The sequence below is a fragment of the Caretta caretta genome, chromosome 20, assembly GCF_965140235.1.
Source record: "Caretta caretta isolate rCarCar2 chromosome 20, rCarCar1.hap1, whole genome shotgun sequence".
NCBI classification, from domain to species: Eukaryota; Metazoa; Chordata; order Testudines; family Cheloniidae; genus Caretta; species Caretta caretta.
This window is the reverse complement of record NC_134225.1, coordinates 1,136,311-1,152,108: the sequence shown is the minus strand read 5'-3', so window position 1 is coordinate 1,152,108 and position 15,798 is coordinate 1,136,311. Positions and strand designations below refer to the sequence as shown.

The 15,798-nt window shown below is 59.4% G+C and overlaps 1 protein-coding gene across 2 annotated transcripts in view; it reads right to left on the bottom strand.

The window, feature by feature from the left end:
• Positions 1-495: 495 nt before the first annotated feature.
• The window catches only part of NR4A1 (nuclear receptor subfamily 4 group A member 1), a 29,216-nt gene continuing 13,913 nt past the window's right edge, over positions 496-15,798 (bottom strand). Inside the window, exons 1-7 of one of the 2 annotated variants that reach the window (XM_048831558.2) lie at positions 15,340-15,427; positions 7,284-8,065; positions 5,826-5,955; positions 4,832-4,983; positions 3,300-3,502; positions 2,682-2,860; positions 496-1,744 (exon numbers count right to left, since the gene is read on the bottom strand). In XM_048831558.2, coding sequence (XP_048687515.2) covers positions 1,488-1,744; positions 2,682-2,860; positions 3,300-3,502; positions 4,832-4,983; positions 5,826-5,955; positions 7,284-8,063 — 1,701 coding nt within the window. In that variant the 5' untranslated portion in view covers positions 8,064-8,065; positions 15,340-15,427 and the 3' untranslated portion in view covers positions 496-1,487. Of the gene's footprint in view, positions 1,745-2,681; positions 2,861-3,299; positions 3,503-4,831; positions 4,984-5,825; positions 5,956-7,283; positions 8,066-15,339; positions 15,428-15,798 lie in introns of those variants that run through there. The other variant, XM_048831556.2, reaches the window with a different exon arrangement.

Genomic DNA, 15,798 nt, shown 5'->3' with positions numbered 1-15,798 from the left:
GCCAAGAGCTCACCAGGGCCATCCAGCAGGAGACACTGTTCAGGCCAGGGCTGGACGTAAACCTCGGCTTGTCAGCTGCCAGAGCAGCCAGGACATCCTCCAGCCTATAAGAAGTTGTTTTAGAACACGGGCCAGATGCCACCAGTCCTGCTGTGTCCCCGAGAACAGGATCTGGGGACACTTCAGACTATCTGGGTCAGCGCCCAAGGTCCAGCCAATGTCTCATCTCCGACAGCAACCGCAGGGAAAGGGGCAGGACACCCCCAGCTGGCAGACATGCGATCCATCTGCCCCCTGCAAAGCCTCATCCCGCTCCCGAAGAGAGACCAGCTTCCACCCTGAAGCAGGAGGTTCTGTATCCCAACGTTTGGTCTCATGAATTCTGTTCATACGGGGCCCAGTGCAAGGGGGCCGCAGCCCCAAACCAGCCAGCAGCTCTGCGCGATCCCCACTGCCAGCCGCAGCAGTACGGCACAAGTGGGAGAGAGGTATGGCTACCTGGATGTTTTTTATTTCAATATATTAAATATATATTAATCAGAAAAAAGTCACATATGGTAAATCCCGAAAAAATACACAAATATAAATGTTGATTTTTTGTTTTACGTACAAGTTTATATACAGGAAAAGTCCAAAACGGGAGAGGAAGCCCTCCCAGGCACAGAAAGCCACGTGGTTGTCAGCAGATAGAACAAAATAGGTGTCTCCCTCCCAGCGCCCCTTCTCGTCTCTCGCTGCCTCTGCAGTTCTTAGCTGTATTTACAAAGTTTAAACCCCATCCATTTACAGCTTGTCTTTTTACAAAGACGTATCTGCAGCGGACAGGCGTGAAGCATCCCGTGTGCCACGCCCACGGCACGTGTCCATCGCTCCCTGGGCACCGCTGCAAAAGCACAAGTGAGGCAAGAAGCCGCTGGGAGGGTCTGGAAACGGCTTGGTTCCGGCAGCTGGGGACGGAGGAGCCTGCTCCTGGCACGATGCCTGCCTGGCTGCAGGATGCAGCAGGCGGGCAGGGCAGGGCAGGGCACTCAGAACAAACCCACCCCTGCGCATGTCTCAGGGCCAGCTCCTCCTACCCAGCGTGGTGAAGCGCCAGCCGTTGCAAGCGGTGAGGAGCGAGCCGGGGCTGGGTGGGGGGCTGTGGGCACATGGATATTGGGCATCTGAGTGCATCACCCAAAAGGCACATTGGGGTTCTCCGCAGAGAGCTACGTCGTGATCCATGGGTGGGGTACACAGCGCGGGACGCGGAGGACGAGTGCGGGTCAGCCACCAGGAGGCGAGGAGGGCTCTGCCCACTTCCGACGCGTCCCCGCGATCCCAGGTGGCAGTGGGGCTCGCCCCCCACCCGGTCTCTGGAAATGCTCCGTCGATCGCCCCCCTCCCCCTCCGCGCACGGGGAGACGTGTCCATCAAAACGCCCCTTTCACAAAGCGAGCGGGCTCCCCGCGGCGGGGGCCTCCGGGTCCGGGGGGGCCGCACCCCCCTCAGAAGGGCAACGTGTCCATAAAGATTTTGTCCACGATGGGAGGCGGCGGCACCAGGTCTTCCAGCTTCAGGTAGAAGATGCGCTGCAGGCCTTGCGTGCAGAGCGTCCGCAGCTCCGGCAGCTTGCCCAGCAGCTTGGACAGGCAGCTGGGGCGGGCCTGCTCGCTCGCGGCGGACGTCACGTGCTCCTTCAGGCAGCTGACGATTTGGTTCTGGAGATCCTCCACTCTCTTGGGGTCCTTCAGCCCGTGGCGGTCTGGAAAGGAGGGGAGGAGCGGTCACTCCCGGCCCGGGCTAGATCCCAGCACCCGGGGGCGGCGTGCACGGCTGGGCCATGGCAAAGCAGGCTCGTGCTCCTGCTGCCTTCTCCTGAACGGCCCCCCAGTCCCTGGCCTGTCTCATCCACCCCGAAGAGTGGGCAATCTCTGCGCTCTGCACCCTTTAACACAAAACCCCCCTTGAGCAGCACGGCACTCTGGGAACTGCCGTTCTCAGCGGTCCCTGGGAATTGGAGGCTATGGCAAGGCATGCTGGGAAAAGGGCAGGAGTATATACAGGCTCCAGGGCCCCAGTATGCCTTGCTGATTGAGCCGGGTTGTGGTCTGCTGGACGCCTGGTGTAAAGAGACAAGGAGATCCTGACAGAGCCTCAGCCCCCGCCTGCAGCCTCTGGGGCTGCTGGGATCCAAACAGGCCTAACTGTCCAGGCCTGCCTAGAGATTTGGGGTGCTCCCCCAGCCCGAGATCTTCCTGGGGCCTGGTTCTCAGAGGGGGGTGCTCAGCACATTCTGGAAATCAGGCCCCTCTAAGGAATCTCATACTGTGCCGAAATCAGGAGTCACTCCTGAATGTTAGTAATGGTCAGAGCGACTTCCGCCCCTGGAGGAGCAGAGTTGGGGAGCGGAGAGCTGGAGGAAGCCAGTGGCTGGAGGAAACCGGCTCACGTAGGGTTCCTGAGCCTTCTCCCACAGCACAAACCCGCTGCTCCGCGGAGACTCTGGTCACAGCTCGCAGAAGGCTCTCCGAACATTACCGCCCCCACCTGCGTGTGCAGTGCAATAACCCCCCGGCCCAATGCCACAGAGGGAGCCGGTGTCCGGGCCAGGATCAGACCCTCTGGCTCCCAGTCCAGTGGCCAGACCTGCCCATCCCTCCCCCAGCAGCCGCGCGGCAGGAAGGTGCAAACCGCCCCACCTGTGATGATGACGAGAGCCGCGAGGCAGGAGAAGGAGGGGACGTCGATGCTCATGCGGTGCAGGCTCTGGGAGAACTCGAGGATGGAGTCGATCCACTCCCCGAAGCCTCGCACACACTGCATGCGGTGAAGCACCACCCCGTTGCAAAAGATCAGCTTGCCTTCCTCCGGCTTCGACCTGCAAGGGACAGGGCAGAGCCGCACGCGGTCAGGAGAGAACGGAGGGCAGGCCAGGGCTCTGCTGGCAGCAGAGTGGGGTCAGAGCAGAAACCAGAGTTGTAACAGAGGGAGCATGAGCAGAACGGAGCACTGGTGATGACAGCCAGGATCCCGACCTGGTTAGCCAGGCGCTCGGGGCCCTACGCTGCAGGTCTGACGTTCATACACTCTGGCACCACAGGACAAATGGAGCTGGGCTGTCTGAGTGGAGGGGATGACCCGAGCCACAGCTTCCTTTGAAACGCTAACAGCAGATGGTTTTGCCCAAGGTCCTGATCTCCGTGCCCTAGCCCACTGACCCAGGCTGCCACATCACCACCCCGTGTCTCATCTCGGTGTCCAGCAGCCGCCTGGCTCTGGACGGGGCTGGGTGGGTCACGAAGCAGAGCGGGAGTTACCTGTAGGCCAGCCGGAGAATAAAGAGCTCCAGGAACGCAGATTCCAGGAGCAGGTCCTGATCCTCCTTGGGGAGCTCCTCGAACCCTTGGATCTTCTCAGCCCACTTGCGGATCACGTCCATGGAGCCTGTGAGCAGGTCGTAGAACTGCTGCACATCCACACAGTCCTCCTTCTCGAACTGGTAGGAGAGGCTCTCCTGGAACTGCCGAGCACACGAGGAGGGGCAGGGTTAGCTTCCCACAGGCCGGGCCTCGGTCCACACAGTACAAGTCCCATGAGAGTGGCCGGGGCTGTGTCTCTCAAAGCCATTGTACACCCTCCGTGTTAACGAATGAGCAGCAGAGAGACAGGAACCCGCACCCATCTGGGCCTGGGCGTTTTCTGCTGCCTAGCACCAGCAACAGGACTCCTGGGTTCTCGTTTGGGCTGCAGGAAGGAGTGTGCCTAGTGGTTAAAGGGAGGGGGGCTGGGAGTCAGGACTCCTGGGTTCTCTGCTACTGGCTTACTCTGTGACTTTGGGCAATTGGTTGCACTGCTGTGCCTTGGTTTCCCCCAAGTAAAATGGGGATAGCCCCTAACTTGCTGGGGCATTGGGTGGGTTAATTGTTTCCTGTTTCTGAAGGTCACAGAGCTCCCTGGATGAAAGGAGCTGGATTGGTCCCTGAGCCTCCAGGCCAGCTGGCATTTCGCTGCCGAGGTCAGAACCCAAAGCTCCAGCTGCTGGATACATTCAACGACAGGCTCAGAAACAAGGTTGGTGGGATTCGGTTGTGCAGACCAAACCACCTGGGTGCAGAATGCGGGGCAGAGAACCCAGGAGTCCTGACTCTCAGCCCCCTTTAGCGACTAGACAACACAACCGCCCAAAAGAGAACCCAGGACTAGGCGCTAAATACAGTGCATGCCTGGGGGAAGCTGCCTGGGTCAGGTAAGCCTGAGTGTGTGGTCAGCACACACTGCCCTGTGAGCACTTCGACACCTGCTTTTCTCTGAGAGCCTGAGACACCTCCCAAGCCACAGGAAGCCCCGTAACGAGGCAGGGCCCGGCTGGCCCCCTGGGAGAAGCCAGGCACAGACAGGAGCCTGGAACAGAACCTCCGAATCCTGCCTCTTGGTTCTCTGCTCCAACTCACTCCCCCTTCCTAGGGCTGGGGAATGAACCCAGGAGTCCTGCCTCTTAGCTCTGTAACCACTGGATAACACTGCCTTCCCAGAGCTGGGAAGAGAACCTCGTGTGCCCCGCACACTAGCCAGCAGACAATGCTGCCGCATTCGTACAGCGCCGGAGCTTGCAGCCTTTTGTAGATGGCGAGGGCTCCAGGACCCCTTCTCTAACTGCCCGCAGGCCCTAGGGCTACGCCCCCCCAAATGCCACTGAGCACGTGGGCTGCATATGGTTCCCTTCCCAGGCAGTGGCTGCCGCGCCCAGCATCTCAGCCAGGGCTGGGGGGTGGCTGGGAGCCAGGCCTCGGGGGCCCCCTTGCTCCAGGAGCCCCAGGACCCTGAACCCCCGGTTGTGAGCAGCAGGTACCTTGGAATAGTCCAGCTTGGTGGCGCTGGGTACGGAATCGATGTGTGCCCTGACGAGCGACGTGATGAGGCTGACGGGGGAGGTGTCCTGGGCCTGCTTGGGTTTGGACGGGAGCCGACCTCTGCGCCCCTTCAGGCTGTCTGTTCGGACCACTGGGGAGAGAGAAAAGGGGGCTGGACGTTACCATCTGAGCGCGGGGCTTGGCCCTTTGCAATGGGCAGCCCGTCATGGCTCTGAGCAGCCCCCTGGCCCCACAGATAAGTTGCCCCAGCACATCAAGCACTGGCTAAAGCAATGCTACCTAACTGCCGCCAGATCTGAGCGAGCAGCTTTCACAGCAAATGGGACACTGGGGTGGGGAAGGGACTCAGTGGGGTGGGAGCAGCTCCACATCCCAGCACAGGGGAACGGCATGAACAAACAGATCCACGCACACGGCTGGGGACTGGCTGCAGGCGCACACGGGAGCTGGGGGCAGGGCTGGGGAAATCACAACATTTCGGCCCCAGAACGTTGGGCAACGTGGGGAGATTGGATGGTTCTGGGGATGTGTGCACGCACTTGGGTCCAAGTCTGGCAAGAACAGCTCCCGTGTTCCTTGCGAGATTCCAGCCACGTCCTCCCCCCCCCAGCCCACCCTGTTCTGGATCCAGCCTGGAATCACAGCCACGGAACAGCAAGCGAGCATTTGTGAGGGATGCTACCTGGTGGGAGCTGCCAGAAAGCAGCAGCACGAGACTGGGCCTGGAGGAGTGCAGGTCAACACACCCGGGGACCAGGGAGCAGCCTGGTGTACTGGCAGCGGGAACTGGGCCGCCGCAGAGCTGGGGCGGGGATAGCAGGGAGCGGTGCCGAAAGCAGGGCTCAGCTGCCAGGAACACACGGGACTTGTTCTGGGGGCTGCTGGGCTGGTGCTCTCCGGCCTGCGCTGCCGGCGTCCCCGCCCCGGGATTTGCCAGCCTGGCAGGGGGACACCACGTGTCGAGCTCTGTACCTTCTTTGACCATGCCCACGGCGAGGCACTTCTGGAAACGACAGAACTGGCACCGGTTCCGCCGCCTCTTGTCCACAGGGCAGTCTTTGTTGGCCAGGCAGATGTACTTGGCGTTCTTCTGCACCGTGCGCTGCAGGGAGCAGGAGAAACAAGGGAGCGCATCAGCCTCCGGCGAAGAGGGAGCACGAGATCCCGGGTGCCCAGGGCCGGGCCCGGATGGAACAAAAGCTCTTCTGTCCTCCTGGTATTTTTATAGCAGCGGCCCCGCCCCACGGCGCCCAGTTTCACATCCGAGGGGCCGTGTTCCCAGGACACGCGAGGGGGAGGGGGACACGTCGCTCTCCCGGCGGGGCGCCCGGACTGCCAGCACACCTGCACGCTCCCATCTGCAGGCAGGGATCGGGGGAGACTCAACCGCCTGCTCTTGGGCTGAGCGGTCGCCCCCTCCGGGCCCCGATTCCCCTGTCCTGCCCCCAACCCCGGGCCTCGGCGCCACCCTCCCCACACCAGACACGGCTTCTCCCCCCTCAGAGCTGGCGCTGCCCGACACAGGCTCTGCAGCTGCTCCCCAAAGGGGCCTGGGTCTCAGCACAACCCAAGGCCTCCCTGAGGTGCCTGGCTCTGGGCCAGAGTCACTAGCTGCTTTGGAGACCCTGGGCCACGGGGCTCATCCCCCGGCCCCGCTCCCTACGCACATGGGTCCCGATTCAGCAAGCTCCACCCAGGCTTCACTCCACCACCCGCCAGCACGTGCTTAACTGGCCGAATCAGGGCCCAAGGGGAAAAGGGAGGGAAACCGCCAGAGCCACCAAGATCTTCCCACGTGGCTGGTGGTTCTGGGCCCGGCCCCTGGGGCCGCGCACAAAGGCCCGTGCTCCACGTAACGGGGGCCTTGGCAATGGCGCTCTGCACGACACTCTGCCGCCCCCCCTCCCCCCCCCCGCATCCCCACGGCTCAGATGCCGTGGTGAGGAGAGGCGCCAGAGTCTCGTCTCCACTAGCTCTTGCACCCTGCCCGCAGCACCCAGGTCAGCCCCAGCTCCCGGCCACCTCCTGACCCTCTGAACTGCTGGCCTGGGGCGACAGGCTGCCCACAGGCTCTGCCCAGCCCTTGCTCACCGGCGAGTGGGTCATTGCCCACAGCTGCACACAGGCCAAGCCCGGTCAGGGGCGCACCGGGGCTTGCCCCATGCAGAGTGGCCAAGGGGAGACCCACAGACTCCTTCACTCGGCACATCCATCGGGGCTCCCTCAGGGACCCTACCCACATCCCAGAATCCCCAGCGTTGGCTGCCAAGGATTCTGGGGCCCATCTGGGAGCAAGATCGGCCACATGCTGCGGGCGAAGTGGGGAGGTTCTGGGTCTGCCTGCTGGCGAGGGAGGCCGTTGGCTCTGTGGGTTCCCAGGCACTGCCCTGGGTCTCCCCCAGCCCCACGTCCCCACCCCCAGCCCCGTACCTTGAAAAAGCCCTTGCAGCCCTCGCAGGTGCGGACGCCGTAATGCTGGCAGGAGGCATTGTCTCCGCACACAGCACAGCGCCCCTCGTTGGCACCAGGGCTGCGCGTCTTGGTTGGCGACAGGGAGCCGTCCATCAAGCCGGGGCTCTCCAGGTGTGGGGAGGTCTGGCCCAGGGACAGGCCAGAGAAGCCCACCGGGGAGCTCTGGGAGAGCGCGAAGACCTCGGCGGCCGGCGGCACCTTGAGGGGGCTCTGGGGGACCCCAGGGCTGGAAGCCGAGGGGCCGAAGAAGAAGGCTGGCTGGGAAGAACTGCTTTTTGGCTGCTCCGCCCAGGGCCTCATGCCCTCAAAGTTCTGAGTGGGCGAGTAGGGCCCGAAGGAGCTCTCCCACGCTGGGACCTGTGGGGTCTGGAAGCCTGGGGTGGACGGGGACGGGATGGAGCAGGGGCTGCCGTAATAGTCCGAGCCGCTCGAAGACATGGTCTCATCCAGCTGGCTGCTGAAGGAGCCGGGGTAGCAGCCATACACCTGGAAGTCCTCGAGTTTGAAGGAGGCGGGTTGGCTGGAGGCTGGGATCTGGTACAAGAACGTGTCGAACTCCCCACTGTAGTTATCCATGAAGGTGTTGAAGCTGGGCAGGGAGGTCGTGGCTGCGATCTCGGTGTTGACTAGGTCCATCGTGAACTTGCTGAGCTCTGGAGTCAGGAAGTCTGCCGGGTAGCGCTCACAGGGCCCTCCGCTTTGAGGCAAGGTCCCATGCTGCATTTGGATACAGGGCATCTCTGAGCAAGGGAGCAAAGGAAAAGGCAGAGGACTTAACAATGGGCTGGAATCAAACCCCCTCACCAGGCCACGGCTCCCCATTCATCGGGCAGAGCATGTGTGTGGGGCAGCAGCTCAGATGAGCAGCATGTGCCATGTGGGAGATGGGATCTAGCCTTTCCCACGGGCTCCAGGGAAATGCCTTTGATCAGGGGGGTAGAGCAATCCATGGATAAGGCACCAGACTAGGAACCAGGAGAGCTGTCTTCTAGTTCCAGCTCAGATGCCTTGGGCCAGTGGCTCTCAACCTTTCCAGATTACTGTACCCCTATCAGGAGTCTGATTTGTCTTGCGTACCCCCAATTTTCACCTCACTTAAAAACGACTTGCCTACAAACTCAGACATAAAAATACATAAGTGTCCCAGCCTCACTGTTATGGAACAATGGCTGACACTCATTTTTACCACAGAATTATAAAATAAATCAAGTGGAATATAAACACTGTACGTACATTTCAGTGTACGGTCTACAGAGCCGTACAAACAAGTCACGGTATGAAACCGTAGTTTGTCCCAACTTCGCTGGGGCTTTTTATGCAGCCTGTTGTAAAACTAGGCAAATACCTAGATGAGTTGATGTACCCCGGAAGACCTCTGCATACCCTCAAGGGTACGCGTACCCCTGGTTGAGAACCACTGCCTTGGGCAAGTTATCTCCCCTCCCACGCCTGTGTTTACCCCGTGAGGTCTTTGGGGGAAGGCCTGTCTCCCCAGCACCTACCCAGTCCTTCCTGTAATCTGCAGCATAACAGAGCAACAGGCCTAAAACCACAGGGGTGGCACTTGCTGTACAATAACTAACGTCCCTGATCTCAAGAGGAGCTGGCCGAGTATCAGTGCAGTTCTGGGCTGGCCAGATCACAATGGGGAGAAAAATTCTATCCTCGATTGGCATGAACTGGTCCCCCTGCCCTTCCCTCTGGGGGGGCCCTAAGCCAAGGAATGGCTGGACCACGGAGGCTGAGCTCCCCTCTGCTCCCCGAAGTTGGTGCCTTGGCTGAGCACGGCATGGGGCTTGCTGCTGCATGAACTCGGGAACTGCAGGTCCCGGGGGACAGCCATACGCACTAAAACCAGGCGCTTCAGGGTGAAAGCCCACGGAGGTAAATTTCACCAAGCTCAACCAAAATCCACCCGCTTGCTGATGTCTACATTGCTAGACGCATCAGCTCCAAGGTGGGGGCTTGACTCTGTCTCAGTGGTGTAAATCAGGACTAACTCCACCCATGTCAATGGCGTTGCACGAGCCCCTGGGCGGCTCCGGGAACCGAGGTGTAAGGCCAACCCCCACCTTGGCCCCAGCAACCCGACAAGTGAATGGGGACAGGAATTCACCAAAGGAAGCAGTGAGCCTGGTATGTGAGAAGGAATCAAGGACAAAGCTGTTCTGACAAGCTTGTATCTCACACCGGCCTGTCATCAGCCAGCTCCTTCGCAGCCATGGAGCAGCGTAAATTGAGGCTGTCAACACTGCACTCAGGGTGTTTGGAGCCGAGCTAAAGAACTGGCTAGTGTTGGAGACGGGTCTGAAGGCAAAGTCACATGGCGGAGCAGAGGCCTCGTGATCATCCGAGGAAAGGTTGTTCTGAGCTGGCCTCATCGGGCAGAAAGGCCATCGCCTGAAACGCTGTCCCCACAAACGGAGGGAATCGCAGAACTGCCAGCGGGCCCTGGGCTGGCCCTGCCTCGCCACCCCAGGGGCTTGGTGAGGAAGGTTTGCTGGGCCAAAATATTGGGCGCCAAACCACCTGGGTGGGATGTCAGGTGCAGAGTTTTGATCCTAATTCAAGAGCCGAACATACAGCCCGGGCCAGACTCCCGGATCACCCGGCTCCTGGTTAGGAAGCTAAGTTCCCCCCAGGCCCTATGCACCTGCTCGCCTGAGCTCTTCGGACACTCCTGCCTCCCAAACTCCATAGCGGAGCGCATCTCTGCTGCATTCCCTCCCGCTGGCAGCCAGCAAAGGGAGCGGCCGACTTCCACCGGCACCAAACGAGGCGACTTCGGATGCCTCTCTGTGCCATTCTGACTCGAACAGGCCAAGCAGGGCTGAGCTGGCAGCTCTGTAAAGCGTCAGGGCTGCGATCGGATGGCGGACGAGGACGCAGAGCGGTGCCTCCCAGACACATAGCTCGCAGTAGATGAGCTGAGTCCTGGCACAGCACAGACAGAGCAAAAGCCAGGCCCTGCCCCTAAGGCAGACAAGACCGACAGAGAGGGGAAGGGACTTGCGCAGGGCCACGCCGTAGAATACCCAGGCGTCCGGCACCCCAGCCCAGCAGGTCCTGTGTCTGCACTCGTTCAAGAGCCCAGCGGGCCTGGCTGTCGGTGTGTGGCCATTCTGCCCTTCCTGCCAGCTGCCCCATTGCCACACCGTGGCAAGGGCACACTCAGGAGAGTCCCTGCAAACCTATCCCCCTGATTTTCCAGGCCCATCCCAGTGCCCCCCGACTGACCTGCTCCCCTCACTGGGCAGAGTTTTGTGCCCGTCTCCGGGCACCTGAAAGAGCTGCTGGCCAGCAGAAGGACCAGCAGGCTGGCTCAGTGCATGCTGGGCTCAGGGCACGGTGCCCCACCAGGCCGGTTCCATGTTACCACCCTCTCCCTCCCAGGGTGACCAAAAGACACCTCTGTTGGCTTGGCATGCCCCCAGCCACAGCCCCTGCCCCGATCTCCTGGTCCACAGGCTTGGTTGCCCTTTCCACTCTGCACGTGGCCCTTTCACACCCACAAGCAAGCTGCCATTTCCCAGGCGGGAGGAAAGGCTGAAAATTGCTGCTGAGCACTTAGCATTTTGCATCTGGACCCATGCAGCCCCCCCACCCCCACCTCCCCAGGAGCCATCTTGCTCTTAGTTCTCACACTGAATCTGCAGCGGGAGAGGAGGTGTTTGAGAACTGGTGGCGCAGAACTAGTAACTGACCCATGCCGCTTTGCCAGTTCACTTTCCTTTCCGACACATGCCGGCCTCCCACTCTCAACCTGGGGAGTAGCAGGGCTGGAACAGCAGACAGGGCCATATAGAGGAGAGACGTAACCAGAGTCCCCGGTCAAGCTGAAAGCCAAGACAGAAGTAACCCTTGCAGCAAGATGATAATGTAATTCATATCACAGACCTTTAAAGGTCATCTTCTGACTGGCCGAGAAGCAGTCCTTAATGGCCTGTAAAGGACGGCGGAATGTGGAGACATAAGAATTCCCAGCAGCGTTGACACGGTTGCACCATCAGAACAAGGTTACAACGTTCTTCTGGGGCCAGCTGCTCCTTATTCAGGCAAAACTCCCATTGGCTTTGAGAACAGACTTCAGGACCTAGCCCGGTTATTTAAAAAGATCGATCCACATACAGCTAACAGCATCAGCGGGCCACTGTCCTCAGCCACAAGTCACAAACTCATGCCCCACGTAGCTCAACAGAGACGGCTTTGCTCCCGTTTAACGACATTCTCTGCTCAGAGGCCCAGGCTGGTGTCCCCTTAGCTGCAAGGAAGGGTTGGCCTGGCAGGTCAGGCTCCGACCTAGCACTCAGGAGATCTAGGTTTATCTCCCACTCTCCCTTGGGACTCTCTGGTCCTGGTTTCCCCAGATGAAGAATTGGGATAATAATAATAATAAGTCTCTGCAAGGTTGATTTACAGCAGCACCAGGATCTGGCCCTGGTGTCCGAGGGCAAAGAGCCCAGCTGCCCTCTCTCTTTGGTAGAAGAGCTGTGCCAGCTAAAAGCACAGGGAATGCAGGCGCGCAGGGTGCTCAAATCAGTAACAATGGACACAGATGGCTGTCCTCTAGTCCTAGTGTTCTGACCAGTATTTTCCACCATTATGGATGACAGACATTATATAGACACGCTATGCACCCTGCCAGAGCGGTCACGACACTGTGAAACAGATCCATTCAGAACTCATGAGCGGCAACAGAGTGAAAACTCAGGGCACCTGTGCTCCATACAGCCAAGCTCCAGCTGCCTGAGCCATCAGCTGTTGTCAGTATAGGGCGTATGACACACAGTTGGGTCATTCTAATTCTAACCAGCAGAGGGACACCCCCCCACACACACTATTTACTACAGTCTACACCTGTTCCTCACCTCCGCTCTGCCATCGCAGTAGTCACATCAACAGAAATATTTGCATTAGCTTATTGTTGGTATAGCAACCCAACAACGCCACACACCACTGAGCCTTTATGATGTTGGGGTTTTTTTAAATGCAAATTGCTTTGAGTTTAAATCACCACCACCAAGGACAAAATAACCTCAGCCCGCCCCGACCGAGCCTCCTCACAAGGTTTGTCAATATTCTCTCCCCCCTTCATATGGTGACCAGGCAGCAAGCGTGAAAAATTGGGACGGGGGTGGGGGGCAATAGGTGCCTATGTAAGACAAAGCCCCAAATATTGGGACTGTCCCTATATAATCAGGACATCTGGTCACCCTACCCCTTCACAGCTTGTGTTTTAAAAATTTGCAAGGGAATGGTCAACAGGAACAGTTGATTTTCTGGACGATTAAAGCTTACTCAGGATTTCGCAGGCGCTGCTTGGTTATTCAAATTTATTTTTCCTCCCACATTTTAAAATTCTCCTTAGAGAGACGGATACTTAGATTATGATGTTTTAAAGCAATATAAAAATCCCTCAGATGAGCCCCCTGCAGTCTGCCAGATCATACTTCGAAAAGGACCATCCACTGTGGACATGTGCACTTGGTTGCACCGACGGACATGCAGAGCAACACGCCTGAAGTCGCTCTGGATTTCCAGCAGCGTAAATGAGAGCGGAATCGGTTCCCCTCTCTCAGACTACTCTACTAGGATTCTAATCTGTAGCCTGACCCAGGGAGGTGCTGCAGATAATGGCTCCTGTTAATTTTTGATAGGAGTGTCTATAAGGTGCTCCTCCCTGTGGTATCCAGAAACATGCATTACCCCCTGCGATCGGATACTGTTGCACGGGCGTGACAGCACCATGTTCACAGGTCTTTAGCCAAAGCACAAGAGCGCCTCCCCTCCCCCCGGGGGGCACTAAATTGGCTTTGCCAGCCTTTCAGCGAGTTAGAAACGAAGGGAGCCTGGCTGGTGAATCTGGTTGCCAGGTGTCTGAAGGCAAAGCTGCGTCTGTTGCTTGGGTCCAGAAACCGCATTCTCCCGCAGCAGCAGGATCCAGGCTCAGCAACCATATAGAAGGGAGCAAGGTGGGGCCTTTCCCGATTCGCTCCCCTGCACCGTGCTGGTGCCAAGTTGTTTTGCATGTCAAGATTCAGAGGGATTTTATTTTTATTTAGGAAAGAAAGAAAAAAAAAACCCAAACAGCTGCTCTGTTCAGAGGCTAGGCCAGCCACGCAGCAGAAAGTCCATTCAAAGTTTGCCATTCTATAGCAGCTGTGCACACAGGTCAAAGGAGGGTCCCCATTTGCCTCCAGAATCATCAACACAAAATAATATGTGCAAAACCAATTAACTGATCATTTGATTAAAGCAGGTGTTCTCAAACGTCATTGCACCATGACCCCCTTCTGACAGCAAAAATTGCTACAACAACCCCAGGAGACCAAGTATCAGGGGGCAGCTGTGTTAGTCTGTATCCACAAAAACAAGGAGGTGTATGGTGGCACCTTAATGATGAACAGATTTATTCGGGCAGGAGGGGAGACGGAAGCCTGAGCTCTGCCGCCCCTGCAGAGGGGCCAGGGACAAAACAGGAGCCCCACCTTTCTTGGCAGGGGGAGGGGGCAAAGCCAAAGCCTGTAACCCGAGTGCCCCCCCCCCAGGGGCTGAAGCCCTTGGGCTTTGGCCCCAAGCAGCGGGGCTCAGACCGTCAGCCCTTGGCCCCAGCAAGGCTGCCTGCCCTTGGCGACCCCATTAAAATGGGGTCCCGACCTACAGTTCTGAGAACCACTGAATTAAAGTACCCTCCTGGATGCCTTGCTAAAGGCAGGGGATTTCAGAGGTGTGTGTTTATGTTGCAGTGTCAAATGACAGTAGAAGAATTAGCTGCAACTTATTACATTTAAAACAGCCTGAAAAAAGTGTGTGTGGGGGGTTATCTTAACCTGGGAGCAGCAGCTTTGCTAACACAACGCTAAAAGTGAGCCCCTCAGAGACTCAGCTCCATTTAAAACCCTCTTGATTGGGCCAGGTCTGCAATCCCTTGCAGCACCCCCCTTTACACTTTAAGCACTGCATTTAAAACAGCAAAACAAGGAACTCGAGCGCCAGCCTGCCAAGGTGACTAGGGAAAGGAGGACAGAGCTCTGGACTCAGGCAAGGTGGTAATTTGCAGAGGGGCTTTAAAGAGCCGGTGGAAAGCTCCTGTTACTTTGCCATATGCCCACAGCAATCCTGCCCCACTGTCACTTCTCGCTCAGCCCTGGCACACAGCCGTCCCTCAGTGTAACACACAGTATCAAACCTGATCCGCCAACTCAAGGGCCCCCCCCACCTCCCTCCAAATAAAAGGGACACAGCTGCTTTTAAATAGCAAAGAGCCGCAGCACGGACGCTGTCCCTGCAGCCGCCATCCCCCCAGCACAATGTCAGTCAAGACTAGAAACAGAAAACCACTGGAAACACACCCCGCTCACCTGCGAGCGCCGCCCCAACTCCCAGGTCGGGTTCCTGCAACTTTACACTCCAAAAAACCCAACAATGCCAATGCAGCCTTTAAAGGCGCCCAGTTCGATGGAAAGGAACGCGCCCCCCCCCCCCAGCGCCTCTGGCCTCCATCCCACCTTGCACAGAAGAGAGCAACATGCCCCCCCTTTCCACCGCCTATCCAGGAACACCCACCCCACGGCTCCCCACCTGCCAGGTGACCCCCCCCGCCCAGCCCAGCCCAGCCCGCCCCGCCCCACGGCTCCCCACCTGCCAGGTGACCCCCCCGCCCAGCCTGCCCCACGGCTCCCCACCTGCCAGGTGACCCCCCCCAGCCCAGCCCGCCCCGCCCCACGGCTCCCCACCTGCCAGGTGACCCCCCCTCCCAGCCCAGCCTGCCCCACGGCTCCCCACCTGCCAAGTGACCCCCCCCCCCTCCCAGCCCAGCCCAGCCCAGCCCGCCCCACGGCTCCCCACCCGCCAGGTGACCCAGCCCAGCCCGCCCCACGGCTCCCCACCTGCCAGGTGACCCCCCCCTCCCAGCCCGCCCGCCCGCCCGCCCCACGGCTCCCCACCCGCCAGGTGACCCCCACCTGGTGGAACCGCTCCCCGGAGCGCCCCGGGGGCCGCGTAATCCACCTACCCGGCTGCAAGGGGACCCCTCTGCCCAGGTCCCGGGCGGCGAGCTGCGCTGGAGGCGCCCGGCGGCTGGACGGGCTCGGAGCGGCACTGGGGCTGCCAGCCCTGCGCAGGGAGATCCTCTTAAGCCCTCTGTGACGCACGGCCCGGGGGCGGGGCCCGAGGAGGGGGGACCCTGTGACGCAAGGCCGGCTGCAGCCGTGGCCATACAAGGCGCGAAGGGGCGGAATTTTCCGGTCCCCGCGGGGCGGGGCGGCGGGGCGGGCTGGAATGTCTGGGCGGGTGACGCACACGGGGTTCCATTGACGCAGGCCTTAGAATTGTTTGATCTATAAATAGCCCGGCGCTGCCCCTTGCTAAAAATAGACCCCCTGGGCAGGGAGGGGGAGGGGCGCGGGGCCAGGAATAGACAGAGCCAAAGTGGGGGCCGCCAGGAGGAATAAAAACAGAAAGGGGGGGGGGT